At 39.6% G+C, this 16,552-nt stretch overlaps 4 protein-coding genes across 5 annotated transcripts; 2 read left to right on the forward strand and 2 right to left on the reverse strand.

Moving 5' to 3' along the window:
- The first annotated feature begins 544 nt into the window (after positions 1-544).
- LOC106095657 (zinc finger protein 626) lies at positions 545-2,390 on the forward strand. Its single transcript, XM_013262941.2, has 2 exons — positions 545-926; positions 1,036-2,390. Exons 1-2 carry the CDS (start codon positions 594-596, stop codon positions 2,308-2,310), a joined length of 1,608 nt encoding a protein of 535 aa, XP_013118395.2. The 5' UTR covers positions 545-593; the 3' UTR covers positions 2,311-2,390.
- A 2,090-nt stretch (positions 2,391-4,480) lies between these two features.
- LOC106095659 (uncharacterized) lies at positions 4,481-12,590 on the forward strand. 2 transcript variants are annotated; one of them, XR_001222772.2, is made up of 4 exons: positions 4,481-5,400; positions 8,239-8,671; positions 8,744-10,675; positions 10,739-12,590. XR_001222772.2 is itself a non-coding variant. In XM_013262943.2 (3 exons), the coding sequence occupies exons 1-3, from the start codon at positions 4,726-4,728 to the stop codon at positions 8,830-8,832; spliced, it is 1,197 nt and encodes a 398-aa protein (XP_013118397.2). In that variant the 5' UTR covers positions 4,481-4,725; the 3' UTR covers positions 8,833-12,590. The 2 variants fall into 2 exon arrangements, 1 of the variants encoding a protein (XP_013118397.2); XM_013262943.2 differs by having other exon boundaries at positions 8,744-12,590.
- A 3,080-nt stretch (positions 12,591-15,670) lies between these two features.
- On the reverse strand, positions 15,671-15,936 carry LOC106095664 (ubiquinol-cytochrome-c reductase complex assembly factor 6). The gene has a single exon (XM_013262947.2). It carries the CDS (start codon positions 15,934-15,936, stop codon positions 15,730-15,732), a length of 207 nt encoding a protein of 68 aa, XP_013118401.2. The 3' UTR covers positions 15,671-15,729.
- A 44-nt stretch (positions 15,937-15,980) lies between these two features.
- Positions 15,981-16,396, reverse strand: LOC106095662 (small integral membrane protein 4). Its single transcript, XM_013262946.2, has 2 exons — positions 16,145-16,396; positions 15,981-16,084 (listed from the first exon to the last, which is right to left on the reverse strand). The coding sequence occupies exons 1-2, from the start codon at positions 16,296-16,298 to the stop codon at positions 15,981-15,983; spliced, it is 258 nt and encodes an 85-aa protein (XP_013118400.1). The 5' UTR covers positions 16,299-16,396.
- Positions 16,397-16,552: the final 156 nt, after the last annotated feature.

Raw genomic sequence — 16,552 nt, forward strand, 5'->3', positions numbered from 1 at the left:
TAATGCACACAACAACCGAATGTTATGAAATCTTGATGATAGAGTATTTCACGAGGAAAAATTGTACTCAGCTGTTTTCAGTACACTGCCTGTAAGGGTTGGTATTCTATTCTGCTTTCGGAATAGACGCTGAAATTTGTAATTATTTCGCGAGCCAAAACGCGTTTCTTTATCTATACTTATTGTTTTCTTTATTTTATATACTTTTTCTCAAATATATGAAGAAAAATGATTCATTGAAACAAATAAAACAAACTAAAACGATTCCGGCAATAGTTTCAAGTGTTGCCACTATACTAGTTGTTTGCCATTTTCCTCACTTTAAACATAGTACTACTTTTCCGCCGGTTTTCAGCCAATGAAAATATCTTGTGTGGTGCTCATAGTTATCCCGTTTCTGGCCTAAGATGGAGTTGCTGATTTTGACATTTGTTAATTTCGTGCACAATATTTTAGGTAGAGACTGCCCAGCACCGACTTACCGATAATAAACAATGAACATATGGGGTTTCTATTGTGAATTAGTCTTCCAGCCATTGTTTACCTTTGTAATTTAATTTCATTTTTAAGTTTATTTCAAACATTTAATTGAAATGTTATTGGCAAACTTTCAATATCATTGCCGAATATGTTTAACAACGTTGCATAATGAGAACGATAACGATGAAAGTACTCCAAAATATGTGTCAATAAAAAAATTCCCAGAGATAGAACGCTTGTTCATGATATGCCTTCAGACGGCTGGTACTACTGTAGATCATGATCTTTTGGAGAAGCATGCACCAAATATATGCTTAAATTGCCTGAATAAATGGCTTGAATTCGTAAAACATTATTGGTTAGCGGTGAGGAGTTCGGAAAGTTTTCAAAAAGCTCAAGCAGAAGTTGCGAAAACGTTGGAAATCGAATCAAATGACGATAATAAGGTTTGTACTCACATAGTAATACAACCTATTCTGCTTGATGGACACTTTGTTCCCATATGGAAATTTTCGTTTTCTAAATCGTTAAAGGCTTATTTTTCATTTTTTTTAGTTTAGTGAAATCTTCCTTTCAACTGATACAACCGATATGGATGTTGAAAAATATGAAACAACTTCTCCATTTTATGAGGACAGTCTACCATCGTGCCCTGGGGAGAGCATTTCACATCTGAACGAAGATGCTATTGAAACATCTTCTGCTAAGAACTGTACCGACTCAAAACAATCTGTTCACCGAAAATTGCGGACTTTAAACTCATGTAACAAACTGAAAAAACCGAAGAATAAACGACAAATTTGTAGAATTAATAAACGATGCCGCAGAATTGAAGATTCCGATATTGTAGAAAATTCCAAGGCCAAAGAGAATTCTGGCGCAACCTCTTCTAATAGCAGCCGGAAAAAAATGCGTTACCATTGTGAGATCTGCAAAAAATTCTTCTATGAAATTAATAGATATGAAGGTCATATCAAGCAAGTCCATGAAGGCGTATCAAAACCTTATAGCTGTCAGGTTGAAGATTGCAATAAAACCTATAGCAAGTACAAAAACCTCACTTATCATATAGCCGAAAATCATATGGCAAAGGACCAAGAGGAAGTTTACAAGTGTGAGGAATGCAATGAAAAAATTTTTAAAACGAATGAAACACTAAGGCAGCATATAAGAAATCAGCACGCTCGATCTAAAGATGACCCTAAAGTCAAAGATGGTGACAGCTTTGGTGAGAACAACAAGGCACAGACTGGCTCAATTTGTGATCAGTGTGGGTTTATAGCAGCCCATCAATATACCCTAGCTCAACATATTAAAAACAAACACATGGAGGCACAAAAAGTCAAATGTGAATATTGTCCCAAAGTATTTAAGTCCCAAAGCTATTTGAAATACCACATGCTAAGTCATAATCCTGCGAGTAAAAAACCCTTTCAATGTACGGAATGTCCAATGGCATTTGGACGAAGAACATTGTTGAATATCCATAAACGTACCCATCTCAACTACAACGAACGTTTGAAATGTGACTTTGAGGGCTGTAATGTGCGATTTGTAAAACCTGCTGATAAGAGGTTACACATGCGCTTAGTACATTTGAAAGTTAAAAAACACGTATGTGATTTTTGTGGAGAAGCTTTTGGTGCTATGCAAACTCTACGACATCACCGCTATATACACACCGGAGAGAAACCATATAAATGTAGTGTATGTGGGCAGGGATTTAGGCAGCATACAGCAATGAAAACTCACCGCAAGGGGCATTTCGGAAAAGGAGAAGAAGTTGGACTGCAGCAACAAGGTAATGAAATAGCACAGTCGTCCGAATGATAAGCAAGTGTTGGAAATTTTCAATATAATAAAAGAACCCGGTGGATTGCTTACCGGCCAATGGCTGTCACCTAAGTGTACCTGTTATGTTGTTTTTTCGTCATGTAGAGGTACATCCTCGATTACATGCTACCTACGCTTCTGGTGCATGCCGGGATAGCAGAGTTCCCTTCTGGTTCCAGACCTTGGGGTCTGGTCCTCGGGGTCTGTGAGGCGTATTCGATGCATGGAGTGGCTGCATTTCCGCTGGATACTAGGGGACTTTAATGCGCACCATTCTCCCCTGATAGCTCCACGTTTTACACGGTGAATGTGAACGCCCCTTCAAGAATTACGGATAATTGCAGCAACTTGCCAGACATCTCTACTGCACCATCTGGCGCAGTACATGCGACGGCTTCATAGAATGCCTCTCAGATGTATGTATTGTTGAGAATAAATTTCGAGAACAGCCGCTCGCGGCAAACTTCTCACATATCAATGAGTGCTGTGCAATTCAAATTTTATGCTAAATTATAAGAGACACCTCATTGGGGAGAAGTTTTAATATGACATAGCACCTCACAAAAGTCGTCAGTATTAGGAGGGGATAACCACAGCTGAAAACTTTGTTAATGCTCGGATTCGCTGCGTCGGTCCTACTGATCTCAGAATCTTAGGTTGTTTAATGTGTGGTATTGTGTCCCCACATACGTGAAGGTGTCTGTTACCCGCGAAAACCGGGCAATGACATAGGAAATGCTTCAACTTCTTATCTTCCCCATATGCTTTACACATACTGCCACTTGCCGCACCGATTCCTTTCAGTAATAGCATCGTCTTCTCACGATCCGGATTTACCCATCGGAATTTTTTTGGTCTTATCGGCCGTCTCGCTATTCCACAATGCTACGAAAGGCTTCGGAGCAACCAACTTTATTGACCGCAGTCCTCTGGCCTTCAGATCCAAATCGTCTGATCTTACATACCCCCTTACTCCGCTTTGGCCCGTCACCCAAACAATGCGGATCGCGCTATTCTCAGAGAAGTCTTTAATCTCCTTACACTCCCCGACTGTTCGTGACCTTACCGTCTTGGTTGTTTTTGCCTCGATGGTTAGTTTACTGTCCGCAATGATGTTTATACTCGACGTCCTCGCGTTAACACCACACCACCTCACACATTCTGTGATCGCCCGGTTCTCCGCCTGCAGGACCGTATTATGGTCAGGCAGTCTAAAACAGATCTCAGTCCCTGTGTTCTCAATGTAGACCCCCAAGTAAAATCTGTTCTCCAGTTTTGATTCATCCGTGTAACATAAAAAACTGTGCCGCTGGCAGCAGTGCCTAACACACGACTTTAAGTGTCGTTTCAGAAATCCGATAAGAAACCTCTTCCATTCCTTACAGGTTTCCTATCGTCGCCTCCATTATACCGCCGCAATGGCTGCCTGATACTGGAAATGAAACCTAAAATTTAGAGAAAGATCTATATGGGGGCTAAAATAAGTATAATCCGAACTTGATTACCCATCAAGACCCTGAACAATGGTTTGCATTTGTCAAATCCTTTGCAAGAGAGGAATAACATTTGCAGCCACCTAGTCTCTTTGAAGTTAAAACGGAGAATATGTTTATAAGACTGCCATACAAAATTAGAACGTGGCGTAAAAGGTGGTATGATCGTATAAGACATTGGGCGATCGGGTTGGCCTGGCTATAACATTTAATTTTATTTTACCATTCACAATAGAGTTATTTCTGCAAGTGGTCACACTTATTTGTGAAAAACATTTCATGGTAATCGTGACAACAGATGTTCCACATAAGCCTGCACTGGTAATTTATTCAGAACTTTGTTGTGCTGGATAGATGTCATTTTTGTACAATACACTGCATCGTACTAAAATAAATCACAGCTTTCATGGCAATCCCATGGCAGCTGGTTGTATGTACAATACAAGATTGACCCGATGAATTCCTTCATCGGCAAGGGCTGCCGGCTCAGTGCTACTACTACAACAACAACAGCCATCATGGCAATCCTAACATTTTCATTGCACTGCACTATATAGTACTAAAATAAAACACAGCTATTGTTAAATTTTGTTGTCGTACGACGTGTTTAAAGTACGTCTTAATTTAAATACGCCTTTAAGGATGCCACCTTTGTGTTAGTATTTAAAGGTGGCAACATAGGTAGAAAAAAAACAAACAACCGAACGTCATTGAGGAGAAATATCAATCAATTTGTTAAAAAAAATCATATTTGAAAAATACTGATATATACGTACATATATATAATCGAGACCCAGTTAGTTCATTTATAAGTTCCTTCTTAGTTCAAATAAAAGACACAAAAAAGCGACGAAGTAATGCTTGCGAAAGTAAGCGACCAACCCAAAACAGACAAAAAGAAATCAGTTCTCTCTGCACAATGGAAAACATCGATGTGAATTATGGTCCCCAACACACAACTAGACACCAAGTTATGGCCAAATATGTAACCGCACTAAAGCAACTACGTTCATTTGCAGAAAAAAACTATGAACTACGTCCTTTTGCTTTCGATAACTATGTACTCTATCAATACTTTTTTCAACAACGCAACAATGCCGATGGGGACTCCTCCGACACGTCGGGTGATGGCGGAGTCAGCCTTATGAGTTTTTCCCCCATGAATTATCTTAAAATGGAGTTGCTCAATTTCATCTTGGATCGTCGAAGGCAGATACTCTATTATTTGTTGTTTTTGCTACTAGCCCTACTCTGCTTCTTTGTCTATCGTCATGAGACATCGGCCTCGGAACGTAGTGTCCAAATTGTGTATCCAGGAATGCGTATATGGCGCCGCATAACACTTCCCCTGCTACAGCGTTTTCCACGACTCACCGAATTATATGATGAGTCGTGCCTCATGGGGAATCCATTTTTTCAAGTTGATGACTTAAGTTGTTCGTCGTGTGCGCACGTTGAGGGGGTTATGGATTTAACAAATTCTTTGGGTAATGGTAGCAATGAGAGTGATGAGAATGCCAGTGATGTCGTCAAAGTGGATGATTCTTCGTTAAACAAACTGTTGCATTCTGAGTATGTGCCTTTTGTGTTTAAGGTGAGTGAATGATTGTCGCAAAACTAAAGAACATTTATTTTTTTATTTTTTGTACCATTTAAAAATGAAGGAAACCCCCACCTTTTTGTATCCTAGTAATGTTATTTAGTTTTGGGTAAAATTGGCTGCTTATAAAATGACATTAGTAAATCCCAAAACACTTATGCAGAGTCAGAGGAATTAATTTTATCATCTGCTATATGGGAAAATTGACATTTGTCGAAAGTAAATTGGAGCTTGGGGGACACATTTTGTTTTTTGGATGAGCTAGGTGGTTTCGTTGCATAGTATCGATCGCTGATGGAACATTTTGTATTAGTTTAAAAGCTCTGGTAAGGTGAGGACCATAAAAAATTAACTTTCGTCAATGGTTGTTGTTGTAGCAACATTCGTAAGTATACAAATTGATTCATCCTAATATAATTTTGACACGGCTGCCTTTGCCAAACCCAGGTTTAAGAATCTGGTGGCCCATAGTGATTCTCCATTTAGAATGGTTGTTTTTATTTGGCAATGTAAATAGGAGATTGGGGTTATGGAATCCTGAATGGCATGCACGGTAGATATTGGCGTTGGTATCGTCTACTCTTGAGTTATATGATTTCAGTTTTGTCCACCATTCGGATCTAAAGTGGACCAGAGTTGTTCTGGTTTTCCTAGGTAAGTCGTTCTCATCATCTGCTATTGGTAGTGGGCGTCCACTAAGGGCTGTATTCGGCCGGTATTATGAGGTTGCTTTGGCTACATTATCACGATGAATATCCTTCAAGCCTGCCCTCTATGAGGGGCTCATAAGTGAATTGGTGACAGAGGGGATCTAACCCAATGAGCCAGAAATTTGGGCGATTCTCCCGGTGGCAGCTAAAGACATTCTCCTTAAAGAAAAGCGCGATATGATCTTAAGCTTTATGAAACTTGGCCTGCTCGTCTAGATGGTCGATTTTTGTCAACTTGTAGATAGCACGTGATGGTCCCTGGAGCTGAGTCTTTACAAAATCATTCAGTTTCTCCGCAACGCACTGCCCAATCCTGAACGAGTTTACTCACCTATAGTAACTTAACTAGGATCGCTATCACCATATGCATTTGTGGCTATTACAACAACATCCTGTGGCCAACGTTAGCGCTGCATAATTCTCTACTAGCCAGTCAATCGTTTTATAGGTGATTAATAATGCATCTCCGCCTATACCCTATTTACCTGCCTGCCAAAGATTTGAGGATTTTGTTTCAGTTTCTTGTTTATCTGACTTCACAGTAGCATTATGCGGAGGCCGAGATCAGCACCGATCGCCTGGGTTTAAATTCCGACGCAAACATCAGAAAATCTTTCAGCGGTGGTTATCCCCTTATTATCGCCGCTGCCAACTCGGCGCCCCGGTTGCCCGGTTTGGTAGCGTGCTTGGATTACCAGTGCAGGGGTCGTGGGTTCGATTTCCGCCAGAAGCCTTGGTCTGTGTGGTATCACAATGAAACTAAAATTGTCTAAGTGAGTCTGTAAAGGACTGCCACTCTAACCTAACCTATCCCCTTATAAATGCTGGCAACATTGAAGAGATAATCTGCCGTGTCAAAACTTCTCTACCAAGTGGTGTCACTTGCTGCTCGCCATTCGGATTCGATTTAAAAAATTAGGCCCCTTATCATAAATGGAATGTTCACGGAAAATTTAGTATTTAGTTTAGTAGCATGTGCTGACGACGAGGAAAGGCTGTCGACTGTCAACCCTAGATCTTCGTTTTATTTACTACTGTCGGAATTCTTTGATCATCGACATTGAAACCGCCTTTGTCCAGGTGGTGAATAGAATGGCTGAGGATTTCGGTGAATAGAATGGCCTGTGCTTTCGATATAATCCAACCACTTTTTCCGTTTGTGTCCACCGACTAACTTGCTAATCTGTGGGTGAAGTTCCTTGTGTTGCCAGGATTGGTTCAGCTTCACGTTCGGAGAACCTTCTCTGCGCTGCGAACATCAGAAGAGGGCAGTTGTCCGATTATGTTCTCAGAGCAGTCCCTAACCTGTCCGCTTTCTTCTGGTTTACATACGTACGACATTCCGAGATTATGAAGTTATTCGTCTCTAAGATTATGGGAAGGTGATCTGCGGCGAGCGGCCATATCGTGAAGTTTATCAGACTTGCACCGACTATCATGATGCCAGACGAACTCAAGCAGTCTTCCATATTACTGGTAGGGTTCGCTTCATTTATGTTGCAGAAAGTGGAGTCGTCAATTTTTTTTCAAGTGCTGCACCTCCCTTTTCGTCCCTAAGAACTGAGTGCCAAAGTTCATGGTGAACATTAAAGTCTACCATGAATAACCGGTTTTTGCTTTCAAAATCCGCCTCGAGCGGTATTTGAATGAACAATTATCTAAGTAGCCGTTTGGAGATTGAACACTTAATAGACCTCGACTTGAGGTCCTCGTTCGGATGAGAGTGGTTTATGTAAACTGTCAAATGATGCACAATTTATTTTGGGTCTAGTTGTTGACCATCGACTCTTTGGCCTATTGTTGATATTCTCAATAATGCTGCCGATATTTGTAAGTCTGTGTCAGCCTTGTAAAAACTCTACTTGAAGTAATACTCGGCAACATGCTGTTCGTACATGGTTGTAACGAAGAGATATCAAGTGGATATTTCTTGGCTTTAAAAAGGGATCAAAAGATCCTTCCTCATAGAAAATATCCATATCGTACATTTTCAGCAAAAAATATTTCTATTATGAATTTGATTTTTTTTAAATATATTTTTTAAAGAAGTTTCTGCGAAAATTTTATTTGCCGTTCCAGGTTTTTCTTTTTTAAATGCTAATCAAATTGTGCTTAATTTTAGATTGACCAAAAACCCATAGACCTTCAAGATTTCCATAAAATATATGTGGACAATCATGAAATCTTCCAGCGTGATGCATATCGCGTTCAATCAACAAATCGTGATGTCACCAATCTTGATGAACTATTCAGCCAATTTAATCAGACTTTTAAACATCAAACACACAATTTATGGCGCTGCAATCGAATGTTACCTGCACGTCTCTTACGATCATTTATATCACGTCCCACAAAGCTACCGAGTAGTTTAGCACTGGAGAGATATATGGCAATCGATACGAATATGGCACCATCCTATACGCTGCCAGATACAGAATGCCCTCATGTTTACATACAACAAACTGTTGGTTCACGTTTCATTATCCTAAGACCTACGAGTGAATGTCGACATCGATGTCGTACATTGTCAATGCGTTTGCCACAATCATATGTGTGTAAGTAGAGAATGATGGCATTTTAATCCATTCCCCTCATTTAATCTTTGCTTTTTTTTGTAAAAATTTTAGTAAGCTACAACAGATACTGGAAACCGATCTCTGCCCCTGATCCTGTATCAGATTCTATGTCTATTAGTCTTATTGGATCTTATTGTTAGAGAGAAATAATTGCTATAGCATTGGTTATTTCTAGCAGTGCCAGCTTGCAGCTTTTAACATTTTCTAACAGAACTTTTCGTTTTTCTTTTTTTAAACATTTTCAGTTTACACGTGTGTTCAATTTCAAATTTCCTCAATTGGAAATCTCACAATCAGCAATATTTTTTTTTGCAATGTTAAAAAAAACAGAAAATTTGTAGGAACAACATGCAGTATTAGACTTGAATTTCTATGAAATCTTTGAAGCCGTTAACCAGAACGGCAAGTACTTCGTTTTCATGACATCGTCATTTGGAATTTTTGAAACGTGTTACAACGATGTAAAAAGGTCTCATCTGCATTTTAAGCTCAGTGACAAGTATTACCTATCTCAATGACACGCAAGGATAATCAATTGAACTATACATCGAAATAACCATAGTTGTCTTCCGAATACACCACCAAGTACCAATTGCAACATTTTGAGTTCAACGCAACTGAACGACCTTGCTCCCCAGAGAGCAAGTATAGCTGCCCGCAAAACTGAAATATTTAAGAAAACATTTGGTTGGCTGATTTACACACTTCGTTGCATAAGAAGGGCCCTGACGGAATATCATTGCTAATGCTCAACCATCTAGAAGACGGGGTCAAATATCTGACGGACACCACCAATATATCGATCCATAACCTAGTAATACCTGAGTTATGGAAAATGGGTCAGGTGGTTTTCATTTTCAAACCAGAGAAATATTCCGTTTAAGGAGAGTCATACAGTTCGAGTTTTCTTCTATCTGAAGGTCACAAAGACACCTGAGGCGCTACTTAAATTTGTCCCCACTTCCAGCTGATAACCAACATGGTCTGCTGGACGAAGAGTTTAATTGTGAACTACATTTGTGGTTGACAGTCATACGTAGAGTTAAACAGGGACTTCCCCAGGGGTATGTTCTCTCCCGGCTTCTATTTAACTACTACATCTCAAAGCACCCTCCTCCCATACTGCAGTAAAGATAATATCAAACAGGGATAAAGGCTCTGTCCTTTCAATGAGCTGGGGAACGTATAAACATTTATCTCCAAGACCTAGCAGAATTTATTCAAAGTCGCTACTTGAAAATCGAACCCAGGATATACATAGCTACACTCTTCATACTCCTGGACGAAACGGATTTCAATGAAGCTTGTAGTCATAGTCGATGGACAAAAAATGGTGACCTACGGCAGCTTCTTCTAACCGTCAGAGCTCATGCTACCACAGTCTGCGATAAGGCCTACATAAGAGAACCAAAATCCACAAGTCTTTGGCTGGCAGCATTTGGGGTATGGACAAATAGACATTCACCCTTAATCCCGTTGGCGAAGGCGAAAATCGTCAGCAGTCGTAGTCGAAGGCGAATGGCACATTTCGTGGTAACTTATTCGCCTTCGACAGTTTGATAATAGAAAATAATGTGGTAAATAAAAAAATAATAGAAAAGTAGATTCCATACTGTTTCGACAAACAGGCCCAATGTAGTTTAGAACGCAGTTAACTTATATATCGACCTTTTTCGTCAATTTCACAGTCGAATTCGACTTACGTGATACCAAAATATGAACGAATTTTTGTCTTCGACAACCATAATAACATTTTGTAAAATTTTCGACATTATTAATCGTCTAAAAAACAATTGGCCGACCAGTAGTGAATTAAACAGCGCCAATGTGTACCGCAGGAGTGAGCTGTAGGCAGTGGAGAAACCTACAGACCCGTAGAAAAGCAGATCTAAGTCGCAAAGCAGGAGCTTTAGACGACAAACATGGACGCAAGATCCTTAAAGTTAAAGACCGTAGTGAGCTTCTCTCTAAACCCCTTCCCAGGTATCCCAGCAACAGCACAACACCGATCCACTTACAACCTACTCATATCTAACGCTTCTGCAGGATATTCATCAGGTTACTTTACCCTAGGCAACTTGATCAAATCAGACGAATATATTGCTTGGCAGACTTTCACCACCCCTTACAGACGATCAGAATGATCTTCCCAGAAAAAACAGAGCTTCTCTGGTTCAATAAAGATCCGGGTGATGTAGCAACCGAAACTCATTTCGCTCAAGGTTATATGAAACCATTGCTAAAATCTGCCCTGAATGTAACGCAGCACCCCATGACACCAATCACCTATATGTATGCTCGGAGAAACCAACTAGACTGCTAGATTTGGAGATCAGAATGATACTGCAATGAATCAATGCGGCTACAACAACAACATTTAGACACTCTGGAGAACTAAGGTTCATTGTGCTTGTCAATGGTGAAACAATTAAAGGTGGTCTCATTTGTATAACAACCACAATTCATCCGCCATCTTGCCGTCAGGCTGATCAGCGTTTTGCCCACACACGCAAACAAATTTGTGTGCGTATGTGTATACGTGTTCGTACATGAGCAGAGTATATGTGAGAAAGAAGATAACAACAAAGAGAATGCAAACACAAGTCTGACATCTTAATACCGTCAAAGCCGGCCGGCTGTTTATTGCTGATCGCTTGAGACCACCTTTTTAAATCCGCATTGGTGCTTGTCCTAGAAAACTGTTTTAGAAAGCTCAGAAAACTATAAATAAAGTGTACTGGCATGCGGTACAAAACAGTAGATTGGAAAAGAGAAGGAATCATGCACGCAGGACAATAATGGGGACTACTTAGAACGGAAAAGAGTTCTCGTAGGCAAGTATGCACTTCAATAGCCCAGCAGGATAAGAGGCCACCCTGCAACCCTTAGCAGCAGTCCATGCTCTGTTTCCGTGTGGCCACTATAGAAAGTTCACTGATTCCATGGCATACTCAACAACGATCCATTGGAGATTTTACAATGCTGGCCATCAACACTTGTCTTCTTCTTAGTTGGATGCCATTGGCCGTTTCATCTACTGGCCCAACTCAGAAAAGATTTCCAATAGTAACGAATTTTTGGGCCTCTACAATTAATGAGATGTCTTTTTACACTTTCCAGTTTGTTTTTCAATTGAATTTTTTTCTGCGTTCATCGTCAGTCATGACAATAATGGGCACTACTTAGAACGGAAAAGAGTTCTCGTAGGCAAGTATGCACTTCAGTAACCCAGCATGATAAGAGACCCCTTGTCACCCTGCAAGCCTAAGCAGCAGCCCATGCTCTGTTTCCGTGGCCCTTATAGAAAGCGTACCAAGAAGCTGTTACAGGTGTGAGTTCATTGATTCCATAGCATTCTCAACATCGATTCATTGAGAGATTTTACAATGCTGGCCATCAACTCCTGTCTTATTCTTAGTAGGATCCCACTGAACGTTTGATTTATTGGCTGAACTCAGAAAAGACTGGTCACTCTGTAAGCCTAAGCAGCAGCCCATGCTCCGTTTCCATGGCCATTATAGAAAGCGTACTAAGAAGCTAGCACAGGTGTGAGTTCACTGATTCCATAGCATCCTCAACAGCGATCCATTGAGATATTTTACAATGCTGGTCATCAACTCTTGTCTTCTTCCTAGTTGGATGCCACTGACTGTTTGATGTATTGGCCGAACTCAGAAAAGACTGGTCACCCTACAACCCTTAGCAGCAGCCCGTGCTCTGTTTCCGTGGCCATGGCATCCTCAACAGCGATCCATTGATAGATTTTGCAATGCTGGTCATCAACTCTTGTCTTCTTCTTAGTTGGATGCCACTGAGCGTCTGACGTATTGGCCAAAATCAGAAAAAACTGGTCAACCTGCAACCCTCAGCACCAGCCCACGCTCTGTTTCCGTGGTCATTATAGAAAGCGTACTAAGAAGCTAGCACAGGTGTGAGTTCACTGATTCCATGGCATCCCCAACAGCAATCCATTGGAGATTTTACAATGCTGGCCATCAACACTTGTCGGATGCCATTGACCGTTTGATCCATTGACCGAACTCAGATAAGATTTCCAATAGTCTTGAAGTTTTGGTGCACCTACAATTAATGAGATGTCTTTTTACACTTTCCAGTTGATTTTTCAATTGAATTTTTTTCTGCGTCCAGGTTCCTTTATAACTGACTTATTTGCTGGGGCAGTTTTATTAATCTTGAGGACAACAACAAAATTATCATAGACAAAAGTACTAAGCATTTCTTCGTGTCTTTACAAATCAAAAATCTATACTGCATGGTGTTCCACGCACTCACATACAAATTGTGCAAACAAAAAAAAAAACATATTTCATTGACAAAAATCCCTTCCATTAACATAGACTCTTCCTTAATATTAAACAAAAAATATGTATATTTTATCACAAATTTTAGCCATTTTTATATATCCAACAATTTTGTGTTATATTTAAGGACTCATATACATACCTACAATTTTATATTATTATGCTATTCAAATTTGATCTTTCCACAATTGTCTTGATCTTGTCAAAATGATTGAATTTTGTGTTCAATGCTATCTGAACTGCAAATGAGGAAACAGTGCTACAATGATGATGCCGCTTATTGTGAAGGCGTATATTTTTCATATATTTACACGAAAAACGGAGTATTTTTTAGTTACATACATATGTATATTATATATATATCCAATGAAATTTAATTTCAAAATAAATGAAAATAATTCAAACAGCATTTAATTTCATTGTTTGATTCATGTTCAAACACAGAAAGAGTTTTTCTTATCTCTTTAGACCATAAACACATCTTATTATCGCTTTGTGTGCAATTTCCATCCGATTTTTGCTTTTCGATTTACATTGGCTAAACAATTCACAGTCATTAGGAGTACAGATACTAGATATGATTTCACTAAAAGAGATCTGATGCTCTGTGGTATGTATAAGTCGGTTTAATAGAGTGTTCTTAACATTCCGAAAATTTAATTCTGCCAGTCATTGATATATCCAATTTGTGCAGGGTATTCGCATACCAATTCATGGCTGCGATTTGAACAAAGTATGATTGATTGATTTGGTTGGATTTTGATTTGAAACACCTTGTCTCCAGTTTTACTCCGGTGGATTAGAGGCTAGTCACAATCCGCATAAAATCCAAATTCTTCAACATCAGCCTTAGTTGTGACCATGCCCCGGCGGAAGACAAAGATGAGCAGACCAAGGATATTTTCTACGAGCGAGAATATGACCACTGCCCCGTCCATGATATTAAAATCGTTCTGGGAGATTTTAATGCAAAGAAAGGGAAGGAAGACATTTTTGGTCCAACAGTCGGAAAGTTTATTCACAAAGCCACATGGCTGTCACCCGATCAAAACACGAGGAACCAAATTGATTACTTTGTGATAGATGGAAGGCATTCATCCAGCGCCTTAGATGTACGATCGATCCGTGGAGCGACTATAGATAGATGGCGGCGAAGAGGATACCACAGAACCAATCAATGATGATGATATAGAATATTTACCTCCTAGTTAGAATGAGGTCCAGGTTGCAGTGACCCGACTAAAGAACAACAAGGCAGCAGGAGCCGACGGATTATCCGCTGAACTATTTAAGACCGGAGGCGACACGCTGATAAGGCGTATGCATCAGCTTATCTGCGCAATCTGGCTAGAAGAACGCATACCCGATGATTGGAACCTCAGCATACCACGTCCCGCTCAAATGAAAGGAGACATGACGAAATGTGCCAACTTCAAAGGAATAAGTCTCCTCCCCATCGCATACAAGATACTCTCGAGCGTACTGTGTGAAAGATCTAAAGTCAATGAGATAATTGGGCCCTATCAATGCGGCTATTCACACTGCGTCAAATCCTGGAAAAAAACCGAGAAGGACAAATCAACACCTACCATCTCTTTGTTGACTACAAAGCCGCTTTCGATACTCCTTTACGTTCAAAGGTATTTCAAGCTATGCCTGCAAATGTCCCTGCAAAATTAATAAGACTCTGCAGGATTACACTTGCTGATACGCGTTCCTCAGTAAGAATAGGAAAGAATCTCTCCGAATCATTTAATACCAAACGAGGTTTCAGACAACGAGACAGCCTATCGTGTGATCGTCAAGCTCCTCAGGTGAGCAAGCTTGTTCCGAACGTTAGTCCATTGGTTATTTAAAGGCGCCAACAACACGTCTTGTCATTTCGAGTATCATAGGCATTCAGTATTTAAGCAAAAACCGGTGCCGTCTGGCCTCTCTCCACTCTATGTGGCTGTTTGTAACTGTGAAAACGCCCGGTAGCTCTCATTTGAGTTTCTAGTGATGACAGTTAACACCACACAAATCGGATCTCAGAGTTTCAAACCATATGGTGCTCATAGCCATCAAGTGCCGGGAGAATTTCTTTCTCAGTGTCATCGACAAGTGTTCTTACACAGCCGTGATTTGGTCGAAACCCAGACTGTCTAGTTGTAAGATTTCGTTAATTTGAATACCCAAATATCGGCTGATGGACAGAAAAGGTAGGATTGATATGGGTTCATATTCATTGGAGATTTTGGGATTGGAATGAATGGCATATTTCATTGTCATAATTATTATTGACACCTGAGTCAGTGTTGCAACTTTCGAATTCTCCAACCATTTTAACCGCTTGTGCTTACCGATCAACTTTCTTATCACATGTTTTAGTTAATTTCTAGTTCTGCTGCCATAATTAGTTCGGCGAATGGGGGCGATTGTCGTTGGAATATGTTTTCGGTATGGTCCCTGAAGTGTAAATAGTAAGTTTTTTTCTGGTTGACATATGTACGGCGTCCAGAGACAATGATGTCAATTGGTCGATGGAGTTCTATGTTGATGGGAAGGTGGTCTATGGGAGAGGTTGTTAGTATTGTTTTATATTGCTTTAAATTATATATAACTAATAAAGACCATTTTGGTAAGTTTGAAATAAATGAAATTGAATACTCATAGTCATATGAAGCGATTTAAAAAGTCTCTTTTTGTTTAGTTTTTAAATTTGTACATTTATTTTTATTTATTACCAGAACTTGTTTTCGTAATTCCGGTTAATTGTATACCAGTTGTTTTCGTCACATCTTCCACTTCTTTGTTTATGTACACATCCAAATCTTCCAGCGGCTTATAGTACATGTGGACCAATTGTGAGCCAGCCATCATGGATAACACAGCACATGACATAAATTTCAAATATTGACCCCATGATACTCCGGCAGGCATTGTTTAAACTATAGCTGGAAATCCAATCAGAAAAATAATGCTTGTTATGAAGCTTGGGATGCTGTGGTATTTGCAGTAGTCTCTGTTCCTAGATGATGTATTTTCTCTTCTACGTAGTTCTTTGCTTGTCGTTTCTTAAATGTTCTATCTGAATGTTGAATGGAATTGTTACAATAACCTTGTATATGACATTGAAAATATTACTTACAAAAATTTGTTTCTCCAACTGTCCAATTTATCATAGAGAACTCAAGGGCAGCACCCAAACAGAAGAAAACCGGTAGAAAACGATAGACACCAAAACGTTTTTTTCCAGGCACACTATCCAGAATACGTTTAAAGGTTGAACTATAGACTTTCATATCTCTGGAATATTTTGAGTTTATTGCACTATTCTGTTATTTATTCAATATTTTCGTAAATTTCCATTGCATGTTGTTCGACTTTGGGAAAAAGTTATTTATTGTGAATGATTTTATGTAACATGTTCTTACCTATGAACATATGGGTTTTCGGTATTTTAGAGTTGCCAAGTCACTGTTTGAAATTTTTGTTATTGTGATGTATGAATCCAATCAAATCAGTACTGCAATACTATAACGTTTGCACTAACGAC

The sequence above is a fragment of the Stomoxys calcitrans genome, chromosome 4 (assembly GCF_963082655.1).
Source record: "Stomoxys calcitrans chromosome 4, idStoCalc2.1, whole genome shotgun sequence".
NCBI lineage: Eukaryota > Metazoa > Arthropoda > Insecta > Diptera > Muscidae > Stomoxys > Stomoxys calcitrans.

Coding starts and splice junctions, on each gene's coding strand:
- LOC106095657 (XM_013262941.2), top strand. CDS start 594: ATGTTATTGGCAAACTTTCAATATCATTGCCGAATATGTTTAACAACG. Junction 927..1,035: donor AATCAAATGACGATAATAAG/GTTTGTACTCAC, acceptor CATTTTTTTTAG/TTTAGTGAAATCTTCCTTTC.
- LOC106095659 (XM_013262943.2), top strand. CDS start 4,726: ATGGAAAACATCGATGTGAATTATGGTCCCCAACACACAACTAGACAC. Junction 5,401..8,238: donor ATGTGCCTTTTGTGTTTAAG/GTGAGTGAATGA, acceptor GCTTAATTTTAG/ATTGACCAAAAACCCATAGA. Junction 8,672..8,743: donor TTTGCCACAATCATATGTGT/GTAAGTAGAGAA, acceptor TAAAAATTTTAG/TAAGCTACAACAGATACTGG.
- LOC106095664 (XM_013262947.2), bottom strand. CDS start 15,936: ATGCCTGCCGGAGTATCATGGGGTCAATATTTGAAATTTATGTCATGT.
- LOC106095662 (XM_013262946.2), bottom strand. CDS start 16,298: ATGAAAGTCTATAGTTCAACCTTTAAACGTATTCTGGATAGTGTGCCT. Junction 16,085..16,144: donor AGTTGGAGAAACAAATTTTT/GTAAGTAATATT, acceptor TTCAACATTCAG/ATAGAACATTTAAGAAACGA.